Raw genomic sequence first — 14,564 nt, 5'->3', positions numbered from 1 at the left:
TCGGCTGGTTTCAGATCCTGTTATGAATTCTCGGGCTAGATTTTAATGAGCTGTGAGATTTGAGAGGAAGGGCTGAGATCAGCCCTGTACACAGGCATAATGAAGCAGTTCAGCTGGAAATAAGAAATTACAAGGCCCCTGGGAGCTTGGGAGCTGGGTGGGACATGGTGGCAGCAGTAAGAGGTGGGCTGAGCTCTGGGTGGCACACTGTAGCTGGCAGAGGGTGCACTTGGGGAGCCCATCGGTATGCCGGTCACAGCATGGCGCACAGGGACCGGTGGCTCAGAGACAGTGGAGGCCACAGAAGGTTTATTTGCAACGTCTTCACAGGATGATAATGAAGGCACTGCAGTTCAGGGGGTAATTAAAAGCCACTGTCCTATTATTGACAATGCTCCAATTACATCTCACCATGGTGATGTTCTGCATAATATGAGGCTAGTGGTTTTAGACACTCGGTTTGTATCCAGCAATGGCAGATCACATTGTAATAAGCAGTTTTGAGACAAACCCGAGCTAGACAGGAATACTTATGAACGACTTACTCGTGTCATGAGACATGAATGATACTTATGAGGTACCAAAATTCAACAGCTCCTTCCTCTACCACTCTCACCGTTTCTTCCCTGGTCGCCACTCCTCCTTCGCCCACGCTGGTGTCCCGGGGCTGCATCTCCAACACGATGCGGAAGAGCTTCTCTGAGCTCTGGGTAAGGAAGCCAATCTCAGCGTTGGGATGGAGGCCATACAGGTAAGGAGACTCCGGAGGCAAGGCATCGTCTATGTACTGTACAGAGAAATTCAGGACCAGGTTAGATACAGAGTCCAGGCCAGTTTGCCTGCGGAGTTCATGGCGCTGGAATTATCACCCACCCTAGCAAGCAAGCCCAGGCTGATATAACTCTGTTTGTGGCTGAAACACCAGTGAACTGATGGGAGGAAGGAGTGTGCGGCTGCTTATAGAACTGCTCTACTCCTGCTGTGAAAATTTAGTAGTTGCTAAAGTTTGGCTTGGCTACATATCTCAGGCCTGGACCTTCTCTGGCAATTTTCCGCTGTGCATTTCAGCATCAATATCCTGAAATCTCTTGTGGGAATTTAGCTTCCAGCAGTTAAGTTTTATGAACAAAACCAGCCTAGTATGCCTATCTCTGCTACCGCATTTGTGTACAAAGAACAGATGAGATCAGTAAGTAGATCAACAAGACCCTTCAGTGTTTCTCATTGAAACTGATGATAAAAGGAGCTTGAAAGGACCATTTTAGCAAACGGTATGTGGATGTAATTTTCCAGGAGCCCCGCTCAAGCCTCAAGAACCAATACAGTTGTTCTATTCATGCATGAACAGAATGAGCCCATGATGAAGTAGCAAATTACCATTAGACTTGGTTCATCCAAGGGAATGCTGAAACATCTACAGAAACAGAACATAATGGGAAATAACAGGAGGTGTGTTGAAATGCTGCAGTCCTATTCACTGCCTCCAAAGACAGATTATAGGGTAGTTACGGAAGACATTACATTTATGTGTATAAATAATGCCAGAAAACAAAGAGCATACCTGATGATATCCATTATAGTCCATGTTCCCGGGGAGGGGGAATCCTGGAGCAAGGAGGAGTTCTCCCTCCAGCATTTCTGGCTTAATAAATTCTTCCAAATAGGTTTTGCAAAGCCGCCTGTCCCAGTCATCTGTAATGTGACCTCCGTACATAATCTCACCAAAGAGGTAACGTAAATCATCATATGGGACCTGAAGAATGAACCAGGAGGGCATGAAGGAGCTCAGAGAGCCAGAGCTCTGCCAGCCACATTGCTGAGCTGCAGGCTACAGAACAAGCACTGATGTGCACAGCGAGTGCTTCCATTTCACTATGTCAGTTTTCTAAGTAAACAAACGTTAGGTAGTAGTTAAATCCTGCCCAAGGAAAACTGGATCACAGCATAGATTTCATGCAATTTCCCACTGAAATGCAAATTTATTCTAAGCTCTGTTAAACCAAAGACCGCTATTTTCAATGAATAAAGACCACAGGCACTATTTGCTATGATTTGTAAGCTGCTACAGATGTGAGTGGCACTGAAGCTTCCTGTCTCACCACAAAGCAGTGGGTATAAGACCAAAGTAACTAAGGAAATGGCGTTTAAGGAGACTCCCCAGGAGTTTCAGCACAAGCCAATCCATCAGTGGTGGTTAAAAGCCACCAAACAGCCCACCTTCGATTCACGCACCTTTGAGCTGGCCTCCAGGTAATTATATAGCACGTTCACGGAGATGGTGAGGTCTCCAGCGTTAAAGGGGTAGGAACGGTTCCAGCCTTGGGGGCCAAACTTGCGCCTTTCTGCCACCAAGGCATGGAAATAGCAGAGGGCAAACAGGATGCTCTTGAACTCATTCTCCCGGGTGCACATCTCCAGGGTATCCTGCAATACAGGCAGAGAGGCAGGGCTGTGTAAGTCCACACTGCCCTTTGCATCAGCGACTCTCAGGGCCTCCCAAATACACCGGACTTTGGACAGGGGTGAACTGATTTGCCCAACAAGTTCATTTCTGTGTAATATACACACTCACTAATTTTCTAAGTTAGTGGCTTTGCATTGTAAATTTATCAGCAAATTATGATGCATATTTCCCCAAATTAATATTTTCTATCCCAACTCAAAGTGGCTTTGCACAGGAACACGTGCTGACAGCCAGGAAAGGAAGGAAGCCTGCACCCACCCAATGCCCCGTCACCTGCACGTGCCTCACATCCCACAGCAGGGAGATGGAGAGAGGCAGCACAGAGCGCAAGCGTGCCAGCACTGCGACTGCGACGGGGCCTTAAGCAAGGCTCCTGCAGAAGGGGGCTGTACCTGGAAGAACTAAAGCCTGTCCTGCTCCTTGAGTACAGAAGTTTTCCCCATGGCAGCCTTTCTCTGCGCTGCAGGGCTGAAGCAGCAGGGGGTTCTCCCAGAAAGGCTGCGCTCCCGCTGCTGTGACCCTCTGCACAAAGCCAGCCCGGCCCCGTGCTGCAGCAGTGCGTTTGCTGACGGCAACGACCTTGCGCAGCACACCAAAGCAGGGATGTGAGAAACAGCTAAAAATCCAAGCTGGGGAGATCAAACACTTGTAAAAAAAAAATCTATGCAGCCCTTTGAAGTCAGTACAGTACGGGTGCTTCCTTTGCCAACTTTCAGGTGATGCTTAAAGTTTTAATATCTACTAACGAGTAGGCAGAATCGTGATGTCGGAGGTGGAGGGGTGGGAGTCTGAGTCATTTAATCAATGAAAATGAACAAAGGGAACTGGTCTCCAAAGAACCCTGAGCAGTGTCGGGAGTTACGTCTCAGCAGGCGGGCACCAAGGGGAAGCCTGGGCAGCCATGCCCGTTCCCAGCAGGGTGAGCATCAATGTTACAGGAGGGCAGAGCAGCAGAAGGGATGAAGGACCGGAGCTGTGCGCACGGCTTGAGGCTGAAGCTCAGCAATCACAGGGGAAGCTGAACCCGCTTTCTGTGGCTGAAGCCAAGCTGAGGCTTGGAGAGCTCTGGCCCTTGCTCTGCGTTGGCAAGAGCGGTGTGGCTGAGCCGCAGAGGCCCTGCCCCATGGCAGGCTCCTGATGGGATCTCCCACGGCCAACAGTACAGAACTCCCCAGATCTGGGAGATGAGCGTGTTGGGTCAGGCTTGCCTGCACCTCCACCCACGCCTCTGCAAACCCTCCCCAGGAAGAGCATCTCCAGGGGACGGGGGCTCTGACCTGCACAGCTGATGAAGTGGCTGAGCAAGGAGGGAGTAGCTACACCAGCCCCTCCATCCTTCCTCCCCAGGTACAGCCCCTTTAAGTACACTCTGTGATGTGACAAAGACTACAAAGGGTAACTGTGTGACCTCCCTTCATTGGCTTTATCTTAAAAAAATACATTATCAGACCTTTAATCAGCTGGGGAGCACAACAGAGCTCAGGGTCTGTGCTGAAAAGGGGGAATCCATTACTCTCAAGTATGCAAAGGTTAACTAACTGCATAAGATGATCAAGAACATCCCAAAATCTGTCTTGCCCGTAACGAGACAGCACTCTAAGCTCCCTTCATTATCAGCAACCTGATGAAGAACTGGTTCAAATATGTGCTGACCACCTTTCTCATTTCAGAAAATGCCCCCGGACTCCAAGGGGAGTTTGCCTGAATGAGCACTGAGTAAGACTCCAGCTCAGTCTCATTCAGCCTCTCTATTTAGTTGTGCATTTTTCTTCAGCTAAAAAGCAGAACAATATTCCTCGCACAGAATAATGGGTCTTCTTTGTGGCTTTCAGCTGAAAGCTAAATTTGAACATCCATTCTGTACAAAGCAGGGAAATGAGGTGTAAAGGGGCCCCACCCACTCGCTCCAGTATTTCTGATAAGAGACGTTTTATAATACTCCGGCAATTTAGAAAATGCTAATTACTCTCTGATTGAAATGGGCAGAGGCAGGATGGAAATGTTACTTGGGGTGAAGGTTCTCCCCTCCCTTGCTCTCCAGGACATTTTGTGGAGTTCGAGATGATGAATGACGGTAGATAAAATTGGAATAATCTTCCCTGACTACTCGCATTAATCCTTGCATGGCGCCTCCCCGCCTCACCTGCTCAGCCACCTTAGCTCCCGCGCTCGAGATTCCCTCCACACCTACGTCTAAGTGCAAAAAGTAGTTGTGAGCTGCCCCCATTTCTCTGCCCCGCGGAGCAGTGCCCGGGGTCCACAATAGGCTGGGGTTGCTCCTGCGTGGTCCCAAACGACAAGAGGCTGTACGGAGAGCGGAGAAAGCAATCCTGCAAGGTTTGCGCTGTGTGTTCCCGGCAGCGTCACCGGCAGAATGGATAGGCCGTAGTAACTTCAGTGCTGGTGACCCAAAAAGGCAGGCAGAGGGGTGAGTGTGCCTTCAGGCCCTTCTGCCTGCTCTAGGTTTAACAGCCAGGGTCTCGCTGTGAGGGCTCGGCATGCCAAGGTGGCGGCGATGTGCGGGTGCAGGTTATGGGCGCTCAGGGCAGCGCAGCGCAATGGTCTGTGTCTCCAGGAAAGGTACCATCATAAACGCAAGTGGTTAGCCCTTAGCCTTTTCTGTCATGCGGAAAATGGGTCAGAGAAGTGTGGGCGCCACCAGCACTGAGACACACCAGGCTCCAGCACGCCTTGACACAGAGGCTGTTCCCTGGGGAGCCGCCGGTGCCGTCGGCCACCTCCTGCCCTGCGGTGCCCAGAGCTGCCGAGGGAGGCCACAAAGCAGGCTTGTTTAATCACCGTGCTATGACAACTCTACCATTGATCCATACCCTCTGCGGCACCAAGGAAAGAGTATTCCCCATCATTTCCGCACGTTTCACTTTTGTGTCCCCTGCACAAGAGACCTGGCTGCAGTCCCAGCAGCAGAGCAGGGCCGGTGGCTGCCATCACAGGAGTGTGTCTATGTGGTCACCGTGCAAGAAAAGCAATAAGCAACCTGCCATTGGCTATTCTTCTTGTGGGCCAGCAATTCTTAAGACGGCCTACTTTACCCTCAGCTGGCAAAGCAAGTCTTCCCTGTGGAGAGATTTCAGCTCTAATTTGCAACACTTCTGATTTCAGCAAGGTTTTGAGCTGAATGGCCTTCGGGCACACGACACCAAGTCCCCCTACGCTGCTCTGAAGAGTGATGTGGGATGTGACTGTATCACAGTTCTGAACCTGGTTAAAGAGAAGGGCAAAAAAGCACGGTTTAACCTGCACGCGTCTCCATGTCTTTGGGTGTTAGATGTAATATGTCACTCACCAGCCCAAAAAGGAGTGCCAAAGATACAGAAATCAAGTTGAAACATGACAGGTGTCCCAAATGCTGCATTCAGAAGCTTGAGACTATAACAAAATAGCTTTTCTAAGGATTATACATCGGTGAGAAAATTATTAAATTGGGCAGAAGTCTGGTATCCTGCGACCTTCTGCAAGCAAGAGGCTGTTCAGGATTACCTGAGTCCCCTCTTGGGAAAATCGGTGCTTGGAAAGAGATCTGTGCCCAGGTCCTGGAGAAGAGAGGAGGGGGTGGTTGGATCCAGAGACTACACGATGCCAAGGGACTCGCGCGTCTGCTGCCTGGGAGCGGCGATGCCCACGCATATCAAGCTCTATGGGGAGCTCCAGCAGCTCCAAGCCGACCCGTCTCCCAGTGACCAGCATGAGCCCTGCTGTGCTCCTACCTGGTTGAAGTTGTCGAGGGCTTTGTGCAGGTTTGCATGCATCCCGGTCGGGGCCTCGTTGGTGATTTTGATGGAGTTCTCCAGGATGCCCTGGGGAATGATGTGGCTGTCAGGGGAGGGTGCTGGCTCTGCACTAATGAAGACACGGAAGTTCTGGTGGCTGCCTTCGCTGTGCTGCTCCAGCTTCTTCTCCAGAGAGCTCAGCCACTTGGCCACCAGGTGGATGTTCTGGCAAGGACAAAGGGGACAAGGCTTCATTAATCCCCCGCCATCCATACCCGCGCTGAGCAGGCACCAGAGCCATCACCCCAGTGAATGGCACCCACCAAGGCTGTGCTCTAGAAGTTGGTACTTGCCCCAGTAGCCCCAAATATTCTGTCACATCAAGCACACCTTTAAACTCAAGATAATCAATATAAATCACCAGCAATAAAGCAAGCCGCTGTTGGGCTGTTTGGGTTCTCGGTGATGATACTCTCCTTGTAACAGTAACACATGGCTGATAAAGTAGAGTTATTTCCCCAAGCTCGAATGAAAATGTTTGTTCATTTTGAAAGGAAAAACAGTGAGGACCCTCAATATCAGTTACTGAGAAAAAAAAATCAAGCAGGTGGTTTTACAAAGACATTTAACATAAAATATTTATTCATGCCACTAATTCAAGATATCTGTCAGAAAATTAAGCAGTACTATGCAGACAAGGTGAAATGGATGAAGACATGCCTCAGCTGTTCAGCTAGAGTCCTATGCAGCGTTGTAGTTTCCAAGCAAGAAAACAACTTTTTTTTACATTAGGAACGGGGCAGGTCACACACAGCAGGGATTTGTGGGCTAAAACTACCCTCGTTTTAAAGTTAGGTGTGTAATCCAAGCTGATGGTGTTAACAGGCACTCTGGAAGGTGATTTATCCCATCCAAAGATAGGACAAGGAACTTGCTAAACTTAAATTAAAAGCAGCTGCCAAAAAGATAAACTGCTTGGAGGCGGCAAGGAAATTACATAAAGGAACCATATTAGAATCTTAGAATAAATATATATCGCCTATAAAAAGGACCAGAAAGGAGCTTGCGTGGTTAAATAGCAGAGTAATGGAGACTATTAGGAGTAAAATTACATTCTTCAGAAAGTGGAAATTGTGTCCAAATGAGAAAACCAGAAAACAGCACAAAATCCAGTCATGGTAAGGCCAGAAAAGGTTTTAAGAAGCAATATTCTGCAAACCATAAAAACTAATAATAAGGCCTTTTCCAGAAGCCAGAAACCTACCAGAGAGCCTATAAAACAAGATGATCAAGGTGTTGTACGGGGAGTGCCCCAGAAAGGCAAGGCCAGCACAAACCAGCCCTTATTTGCAGGAATATTCACTGCAGAGCTTGGGGAGGGTCTCTCTGCTCCAGCCTGGGTTATGTGGTGGTAGCGCTCAAACGCTGCGGCTGGAGACACATCCGGAGACCACCCATGCCACCCTCCTGCTCGAAGCAGGGGCAGCTGGAGCACGTGGCTACCTGTGTCCAGCTGGGCTTTTTGGTATCGCCAAGGCTGAAGCCTCCACGACATGTCTGGGCAACCTGTGTTAGTGTTCAACCACTCTCACAGTAAAAAAATAGAATAGAATAGAATAGAATAGAATAGAATAGAATAGAATAGAATAGAATAATAGAAAATAAAAGATAAGATAAAGTAAAATAAAATAAAATAAAATACAAAAATAAAATAAAATACAATAAAATAAAATAAAATAAAATAAAATAAAATAAAATAAAATAAAATAAAATAAAATAAATGTTTAAGAGAAACTTGCATTTCAGTTCGTGCCCATTGCCTCTTGCTCTTTCACTGGGCTCCACCAAGAAGAGCCTGCCTCCACCTTGTGCTCTCCCCCTGCCAGGAGGCAAACCCCTCTGAGATAAACCCCTCTGAGCCATTGCTTTTGCAGGTTAAATAATCCCAACTCTCTCAGCCTCTCATATGGCAGATGCTCCATTCCCTTAATCATTGGAAAGACTCTTAAAGTGAAGCAGCACATGAAGAGTATTTCTGAAAACCTGATAAACTCCTAATAACGATTTACTAGGAGCAGATGGTACGGCCCTGAAGAACCTCAGCTACGAAGCGCGGCGTTACTCCTCGGCACGCGCTGGGCAAACCGGCGGGGGCTCTAATAACCCACCAATTAACGCACAAGCAGTATGAGTATGAGAAAAGCAGGAATCTAAAATTTCCAACCCATTTTAGATAGCTCGTAGGGGGATACCCAAAGCTGAGCTTGTCACCATAAACTCCTTTTACAGTTGCTAGAAAGGTGAGCTCCGGCGGGCAGCTCACCACGCCAGCTTCAGGCATCGCCCTGCATGATGGAGGAGCTGCCTCCACGGGGCCGGCGTACCTCCCTGCTTGGATTTTCATCAGTATCAGCTGTTTATCTTTCAGTTACCAGTATTAGTGCAGGTAAGACAGAAGGTCACATAGGCTACCAACCAGTTAAGACACATGAATAGGGGTGAGAAGACACTGATGGAAAATTAACCATAATAGAAAGAAATTTCAAGTATTGAAAATAAAACCTGCTGGTAAAGAACTGCAGAAGTACGCCATCGTTCTAAGTGATGGGCAATGATATGGCAGGAGAAATTTGGTGTTGATAGATGCAAAGTAATGCACACAGGAAACAACCCTAGCTACAGATATAAACAATGGTGGGTTCAGAACTAGCTATTTCCATTCGGGGAAGAGACCTCAGAGTCCTTACGGTTATTTCCTGCAAATAACAGTTCCATGCTTAACAACGTGAAAACAATCAAATATCAGCAAAGGGTCAGAGAATAAAACTGCAAACATTATTACCATAGAATCACAGAAAGTCCTGAGCTGGAAGGGACCCACAAGGACCATCGAGCCCAGCTCCTGTCCCTGCACAGGACACCCCAACTTCACACCATGTCTCTGAGGGCCTTGTCCAACTGCTTCTGGAATATGGCCAGGCTGGTGCCGTGATGCCTCCCTGGGGAGCCTGTTCCAGGGCTCCACCACCCTCTGGGGGAAGGACCTTCTCCTAATGCCCAGCCTAACCCTCCCCGGCACATCTCCCTGCCATTCCCTCGGGTCCTAAAATTATGCCACTCCAAAAATCCATGGTAAGCCTTCATCTTGAAATCTATACCCAGTTCTCACTTCTCTATCCCCCAAAAGATAAAGCTGCCACACAAGGTGACACTAAATCAATATGGACTCTGCAGTTTGGAGAGAAGGAGATTGGGGTGGAGTGGGTGAATGAAGAACAAGAATGGAGGGATGAATAGAGCAGGCTGTGAGGTTAAAAAGAATAAGTGGAAGAACATTTTCATACGACACATAACTAACCTGTGAATTCATTGTCTCAGGGTTTTGTGGAAGTTGAGAGAATCACAGAAAGAAACTGAGCTTAGATTCACAGAGAGAAACATCCCTGCACTGTTTATACACCCTTTCCCTCGGATTCTGGATGTGCCTTGTCACAGGCAGGGAACTGGGCTGGCAGCGCTTTGGTCTGCCCCTCTGAGGTGCTTTTATAGACTGATGCCATACAGGAACATCAAGGGAGCTCCCTCGCGAGAACACAGAAACTCTTCTGGCCTTTCTGTTGGAGGTTTCAAGTGCCTCTCGCAAGCTACTTATGGAGAGATCCCAGCCAGGACTGGAGGAGAGGATGAACTGTTGTACAAAAGGAAAAGCTGAGGCCCTTTAGGCATGGGCTGGGACAAAGCAGTGGCTGCTGTCACAGACTATTAGCTGTACGTGCAAATGCGGGAGGGATGGGTCAGGACTCAGAGCTGGACCAAGAAGTGGGAAGGACCAGATGGTGACACATTTCTCCAGAGGAGCTGGGGTGCCTCTGGAGAGAAGAGATGGAAAACTCAGTCAGATCCAGAGACACCCCCCTATGACTGGCCTTGCAGGCTGCCATCTCCTTGCCAAGTCCTGGGTGCGAAAGTCAGTGTCATGTCTTGCTTTTGTAGAGTGATCCTGCTAAGGATTGCTATGCTTACATTCGGTGTCTCAACCATACTTATGTATCTGTAGCTATCACAGCAAAGGCTGACTTCTAGATCCTAATAGTGAGAGAACATATGAAGATCTGAGTCTTGGCTCTGCAAGCAATGCCACCTATCCTCTACAAGCAGCTGGACTAGCAAGGATGCTTACTTCCTTCAGAGAGTAACCCCCCTCCCAAGTGTCACAAAGCCAGAGCTCTAGTCTGCTAGAGCTGGGGAGGAACAACCCCCCGCACCAGCACAGGCTGGGGGGACCTGCTGGAGCGCGGCTCTGCTGAGAAGGCCCTGGGGGTGCTGGGGGGCAGCGAGGTGACCCTGAGCCAGCACCGGGCCCTTGGGGCCGAGGGGGCCAGCGGTGTCCTGGGGTGCATGGAAAGGCATGTGGCCAGCAGGGCGAGGGAGGTTCTCCTGCTCCTCTGCTCTGCCCCAGTGAGGCCACATCTGGGGTGCTGCGTCCAGTTCTGGGCCCCCCAGTTCAGGAAGGGCAGGGAGCTGCTGGAGCAAGGCCAGCGCAGAGCTGCCAAGGGGATCAGGGGCTGGAGCATCTCCCTCGTGAGGAAAGGCTGAGAGACCTGGGCTTGTTCAGCCTGGAGAAGAGAAGGCTGCGGGGGGATTTCATCAGTGCTTATAAATACCTGAAGGGCGGGTGTCAGGGGGATGGGGCCGGGCTCTTTTCAGTGGTGCCCAACGCCAGGCCAAGGGGCCACGGGCACAAGCTGGAACATGGGAAGTTCCAGCTGAACATGGGGGCAAACCCCTTTGCTGTGCGGGTGCCAGAGCAGGGGCACAGGCTGCCCAGAGAGGCTGTGGGGTCCCTTCCCTGGAGACATTCACCCCCCGCCTGGACGCGGCCCTGTGCCCCTGCTCTGGGGGTGCCTGCTCAAGCAGGGGTGGGACGGGGTGAGCTCCAGAGGGCCCTGCCAACCCCCACCAGTCTGGGATTCTGTGATATGGGTATGTCTGAACTCAGATGTCTGCAGCTGAACTAGTCATCCCACCGGAGAGTCATGGAGAAGGTAGGGCATGTTATCGTAAAGCAGATGTGTGCAGTACATCCAATGGATCACTCTGGCAAAGGCGCTCAGCTCTGACCTGGAAAAGGGGCTGTGGTGACTGAGCCAGATGGAGTTGTTTCTATTGCAGGCACCTGAAAGTAAAGGGGATGAGTGGTGCTTTCAGAAGCCTCCTAGTAATACGAGAGATACCTTATTCTCACTGGCCTCAGGAGTATCAGAAAATAACACAGCAAGTGTGCAACTGTGTTTTCAAGAATGCAATGTTTCCTAAAAAGGCACACTTAACTATTTCCATTTTCTTACCCTCTATGGGGCTGGGAACAAAGTGTATCAAGAATTCAGGAAAGGTTCCTGTGCTTCTGCCTCCTTGGTCAAGACCTCTGTGTTTTTGATGTAAATACCACCTTCTCTGCTCCCTGATACCTTCAATATTGCCCCCTTCTGCACAAGATTTTATGGGGCTGTCTTGATACCCTAAGTCAAATAAATTGCTAGACGACTCTTGCCAGGGGTCAACCTCTGTCTCTGAGGCAGCAGCTGCTTCAGAAACATAAATCAAGAGAATTATTGTTAGGGGAAGCCAGGGATGCCTTGCACCCTCAGTCCTGTTGCCCCAAATCTGATCCACGTGACTGGGAACAACATTTTTTATCCAGAACTACATAACTGCAGTCTCCTTTCCTGAAAGGCTTTAGGGTTGTGCTCACATTACATGGATGAAAGGAAGTTTGGGGTGGGGGGAGAGACAAGGAGGAGACGCCTGAGCAGAGGAATGATGTTCCGGGGAAGAGTTGCTCTCTTGTAAACAATGACTGTGTGAAGAGCAGCAGACAAAAGGCAATTATATCTGACTGCTAACAAAATGCAATTATATCTAACTGCTAATGCACCAGTGCTTGCCTGATGTATTCAGGATTTCAAGAGATGAGGTAATCCCCCGGGTGCAGGCAACCAACTCACTCTAAAAACACAAGTCCGATAATAAAGTAGGAGTGGACTGAAACCTGTAACCAAAGTGTTTGAAGCAGCCAGGGATTTAGTAATACAGGGAAACAGCTCAGCGGAATAGCAAAAGAAATATTGTGCTTTAAGTATCAGTTAATCACTGACTAAGTACCTGACCTTAAGTATTTTCATCTTTAATTGGTAGTTTCTTCCTACATCTGCTTTTGTGGTGTTAGACGGCTGAAAAATAATTGCTTTCACTCGTGTTGACACGACACCAGTGATCATTATTTGACAGAATCACTGCCTTCTAACAGCCGACTTAGGGAATATTTCTAATCAAACGATGATGCAGTGCATTTATATACTATCCTTTTGAGAGAGAAGGGACAGAAAAGAGGAATATATGCAGCAAAACGTGGGTTGGTACTAAGAATTTATGACTTGATCAAATGAATATGTCTGCAAAAAATGGATGGAGATGCTGTAGAGGGGATTCACAGGTTTGAAGGAAACTGCAAATTAATTCTCAGCAGTCAGATAACACAACTTGACAGAACATGACGACAACATATGTGGTCACAATAATTGAATGTTATGTCAGTTATCAACAACAACATAACACTGACAGCGCTGCATTAATGCCAGGCGCAGCTGAGCTACGTGTCCATCAAAGACCCACCTTCCGTTGCTTGTTTTGAAGCCTGCCTCCCACCAACTTCACCTGCCACCCTTGGATCTGATTCAGTAGAAAGAGGGGATAATCCAGCCTGTCCGCCTTCCTCTGGCTCAGGGCTTCATGCACTCCCAATACTATCTCCCTAAACCACACTGTGCGGTCTATGCTGCACCAGTTTTATCTCCTCCTCTTTCCATAAGACCCCCTGAAGACACATTTACCCAGGACACAGCAAGGTAATTCCTTGCTTTATTACATTTTTTCTTAGACAGATTTTGAAGTCTGTGAAAGAGCTGCTGTGCAAGGGTGAAAGACAACTCCCTAGCATCTCTGCTTTTCACAGCTCATGTCTAGGTCTGTGCTGCAAGCAGAAATAGGCAATGGTCTCAAATTCATTACTTTGCTTTATGAATAGAGGCTGGGACCAAATCCTGCTAAAAAGCAAGCTGCTGAAAAGAAGGCAAAAAAACCCAGAAACCTGAAACATCTTCCATGCACACCGACCACTACCACAGTAACCTGCCCTGTGTTATTTCCCCACTTTACGTTACGGAGTACGAGTGACTGAGAGCAGGTACCGGAGGACGAAGGTTGGTGGCAAGAGCTGGGCTAGTGCACGTGCAGGAATGTGGGAGCACCGGGGGCTTTTCTTTGGGAATTCAAGCACCTCTGTGTGCTTGTACTTCACAAAGCAGAACATATATCACAGGATGCAAGTGTTGCTATGGTAACCATCAGAAATAGCACCACATATATATAAACCAGCACACACTCCACAATGCCCTCCCTTTGCTGAGAGCGACTGGAGACCCTTCATGTTTCTGAAAGTAGCTCTCTCCTTCACGCCTTATCGCAAATCACCTCCTGGAGCAATCAGAATTAGTCGTTTTTACAAAGTCTCATTTTCTTGCGAGACACTCTCAAAAATAATCATTGCTTTTACAGTAACTCTGAAAGCTAGGCTTTACAGTCTGGAGGCAGCCCAACACTTTCACACTCGCTGCATCGTGGTGGGGTATAAAAAAGGACAGGGAGGGGGCACTGCAGAGAGTCTCTCCCCTTGGGATGCTTACTGTCAATAGCAGTGTGAGGTTTCATCACATGAGAAGATGCCACACACGCTCAGGAACGGCTCCACCCTCCCGCAGCCAGCCCTATTATCATGTGAAAACTTCTGCAGGACTCAGAGACCAAAACGGATAAGCACAGACCCTACCACCAACACCCACTCCGACGTCTAACAGGCCAAGCTATTTCTGAGCAACAGCCTTGCTGCTGCTGGATGTGGAGGCAGTAGCAGAGCTCTGGAAGCACCAGAGGAGTTTCACCCTGTCTCTGGCATGTGTTTTTCCCTAGCTGAGAAATTACGGCGGCCAGCTTACCAAAGGTGCCCCCCTCGGCAGGCAGTGAGGGCTGCGTCACATTCTTACCTATGTGAAGTTCTTGGATTTCAGCAGCAGAACCCTGAGGCTTTTTCAGACCTCACTCCATGGTCACACATGACAAGGAAGAACATATCTGCTCTTTGCAGAGTCAGCACTATCTGGTCCCTCTGTGAAGCCCTTAGCCACACAGGGTCAGAGGAGAGGATTACAGCGCATAACAGCGAGTGCAGTTCATTTGCTGTCCTTCAGTGTCACCTCTGAACATACTGTCTGTTCTTGTGTTGCTGGGACATACGAACTTCCCTATCATCTTAC

General features: G+C 48.7%; 1 protein-coding gene across 1 annotated transcript in view; it reads right to left on the bottom strand.

Annotated features, from left to right (window-relative positions):
* Positions 1-14,564, bottom strand: part of LOC142065228 (dynein axonemal heavy chain 9-like) — a 144,640-nt gene that overhangs the window by 16,612 nt on the left and 113,464 nt on the right. The window contains exons 23-26 of the mRNA XM_075111178.1: positions 6,193-6,420; positions 2,233-2,424; positions 1,562-1,753; positions 617-787 (exon numbers count right to left, since the gene is read on the bottom strand). Of these exons, the coding sequence (XP_074967279.1) occupies positions 617-787; positions 1,562-1,753; positions 2,233-2,424; positions 6,193-6,420 (783 nt within the window). The remainder of the gene's footprint in view (positions 1-616; positions 788-1,561; positions 1,754-2,232; positions 2,425-6,192; positions 6,421-14,564) is intronic.

Source organism: Phalacrocorax aristotelis, chromosome 16 (genome assembly GCF_949628215.1).
Source record: "Phalacrocorax aristotelis chromosome 16, bGulAri2.1, whole genome shotgun sequence".
NCBI lineage: Eukaryota > Metazoa > Chordata > Aves > Suliformes > Phalacrocoracidae > Phalacrocorax > Phalacrocorax aristotelis.
Note: the sequence above shows the minus strand (reverse complement) of the source record. Positions and strands in the feature narration are given on the sequence as shown.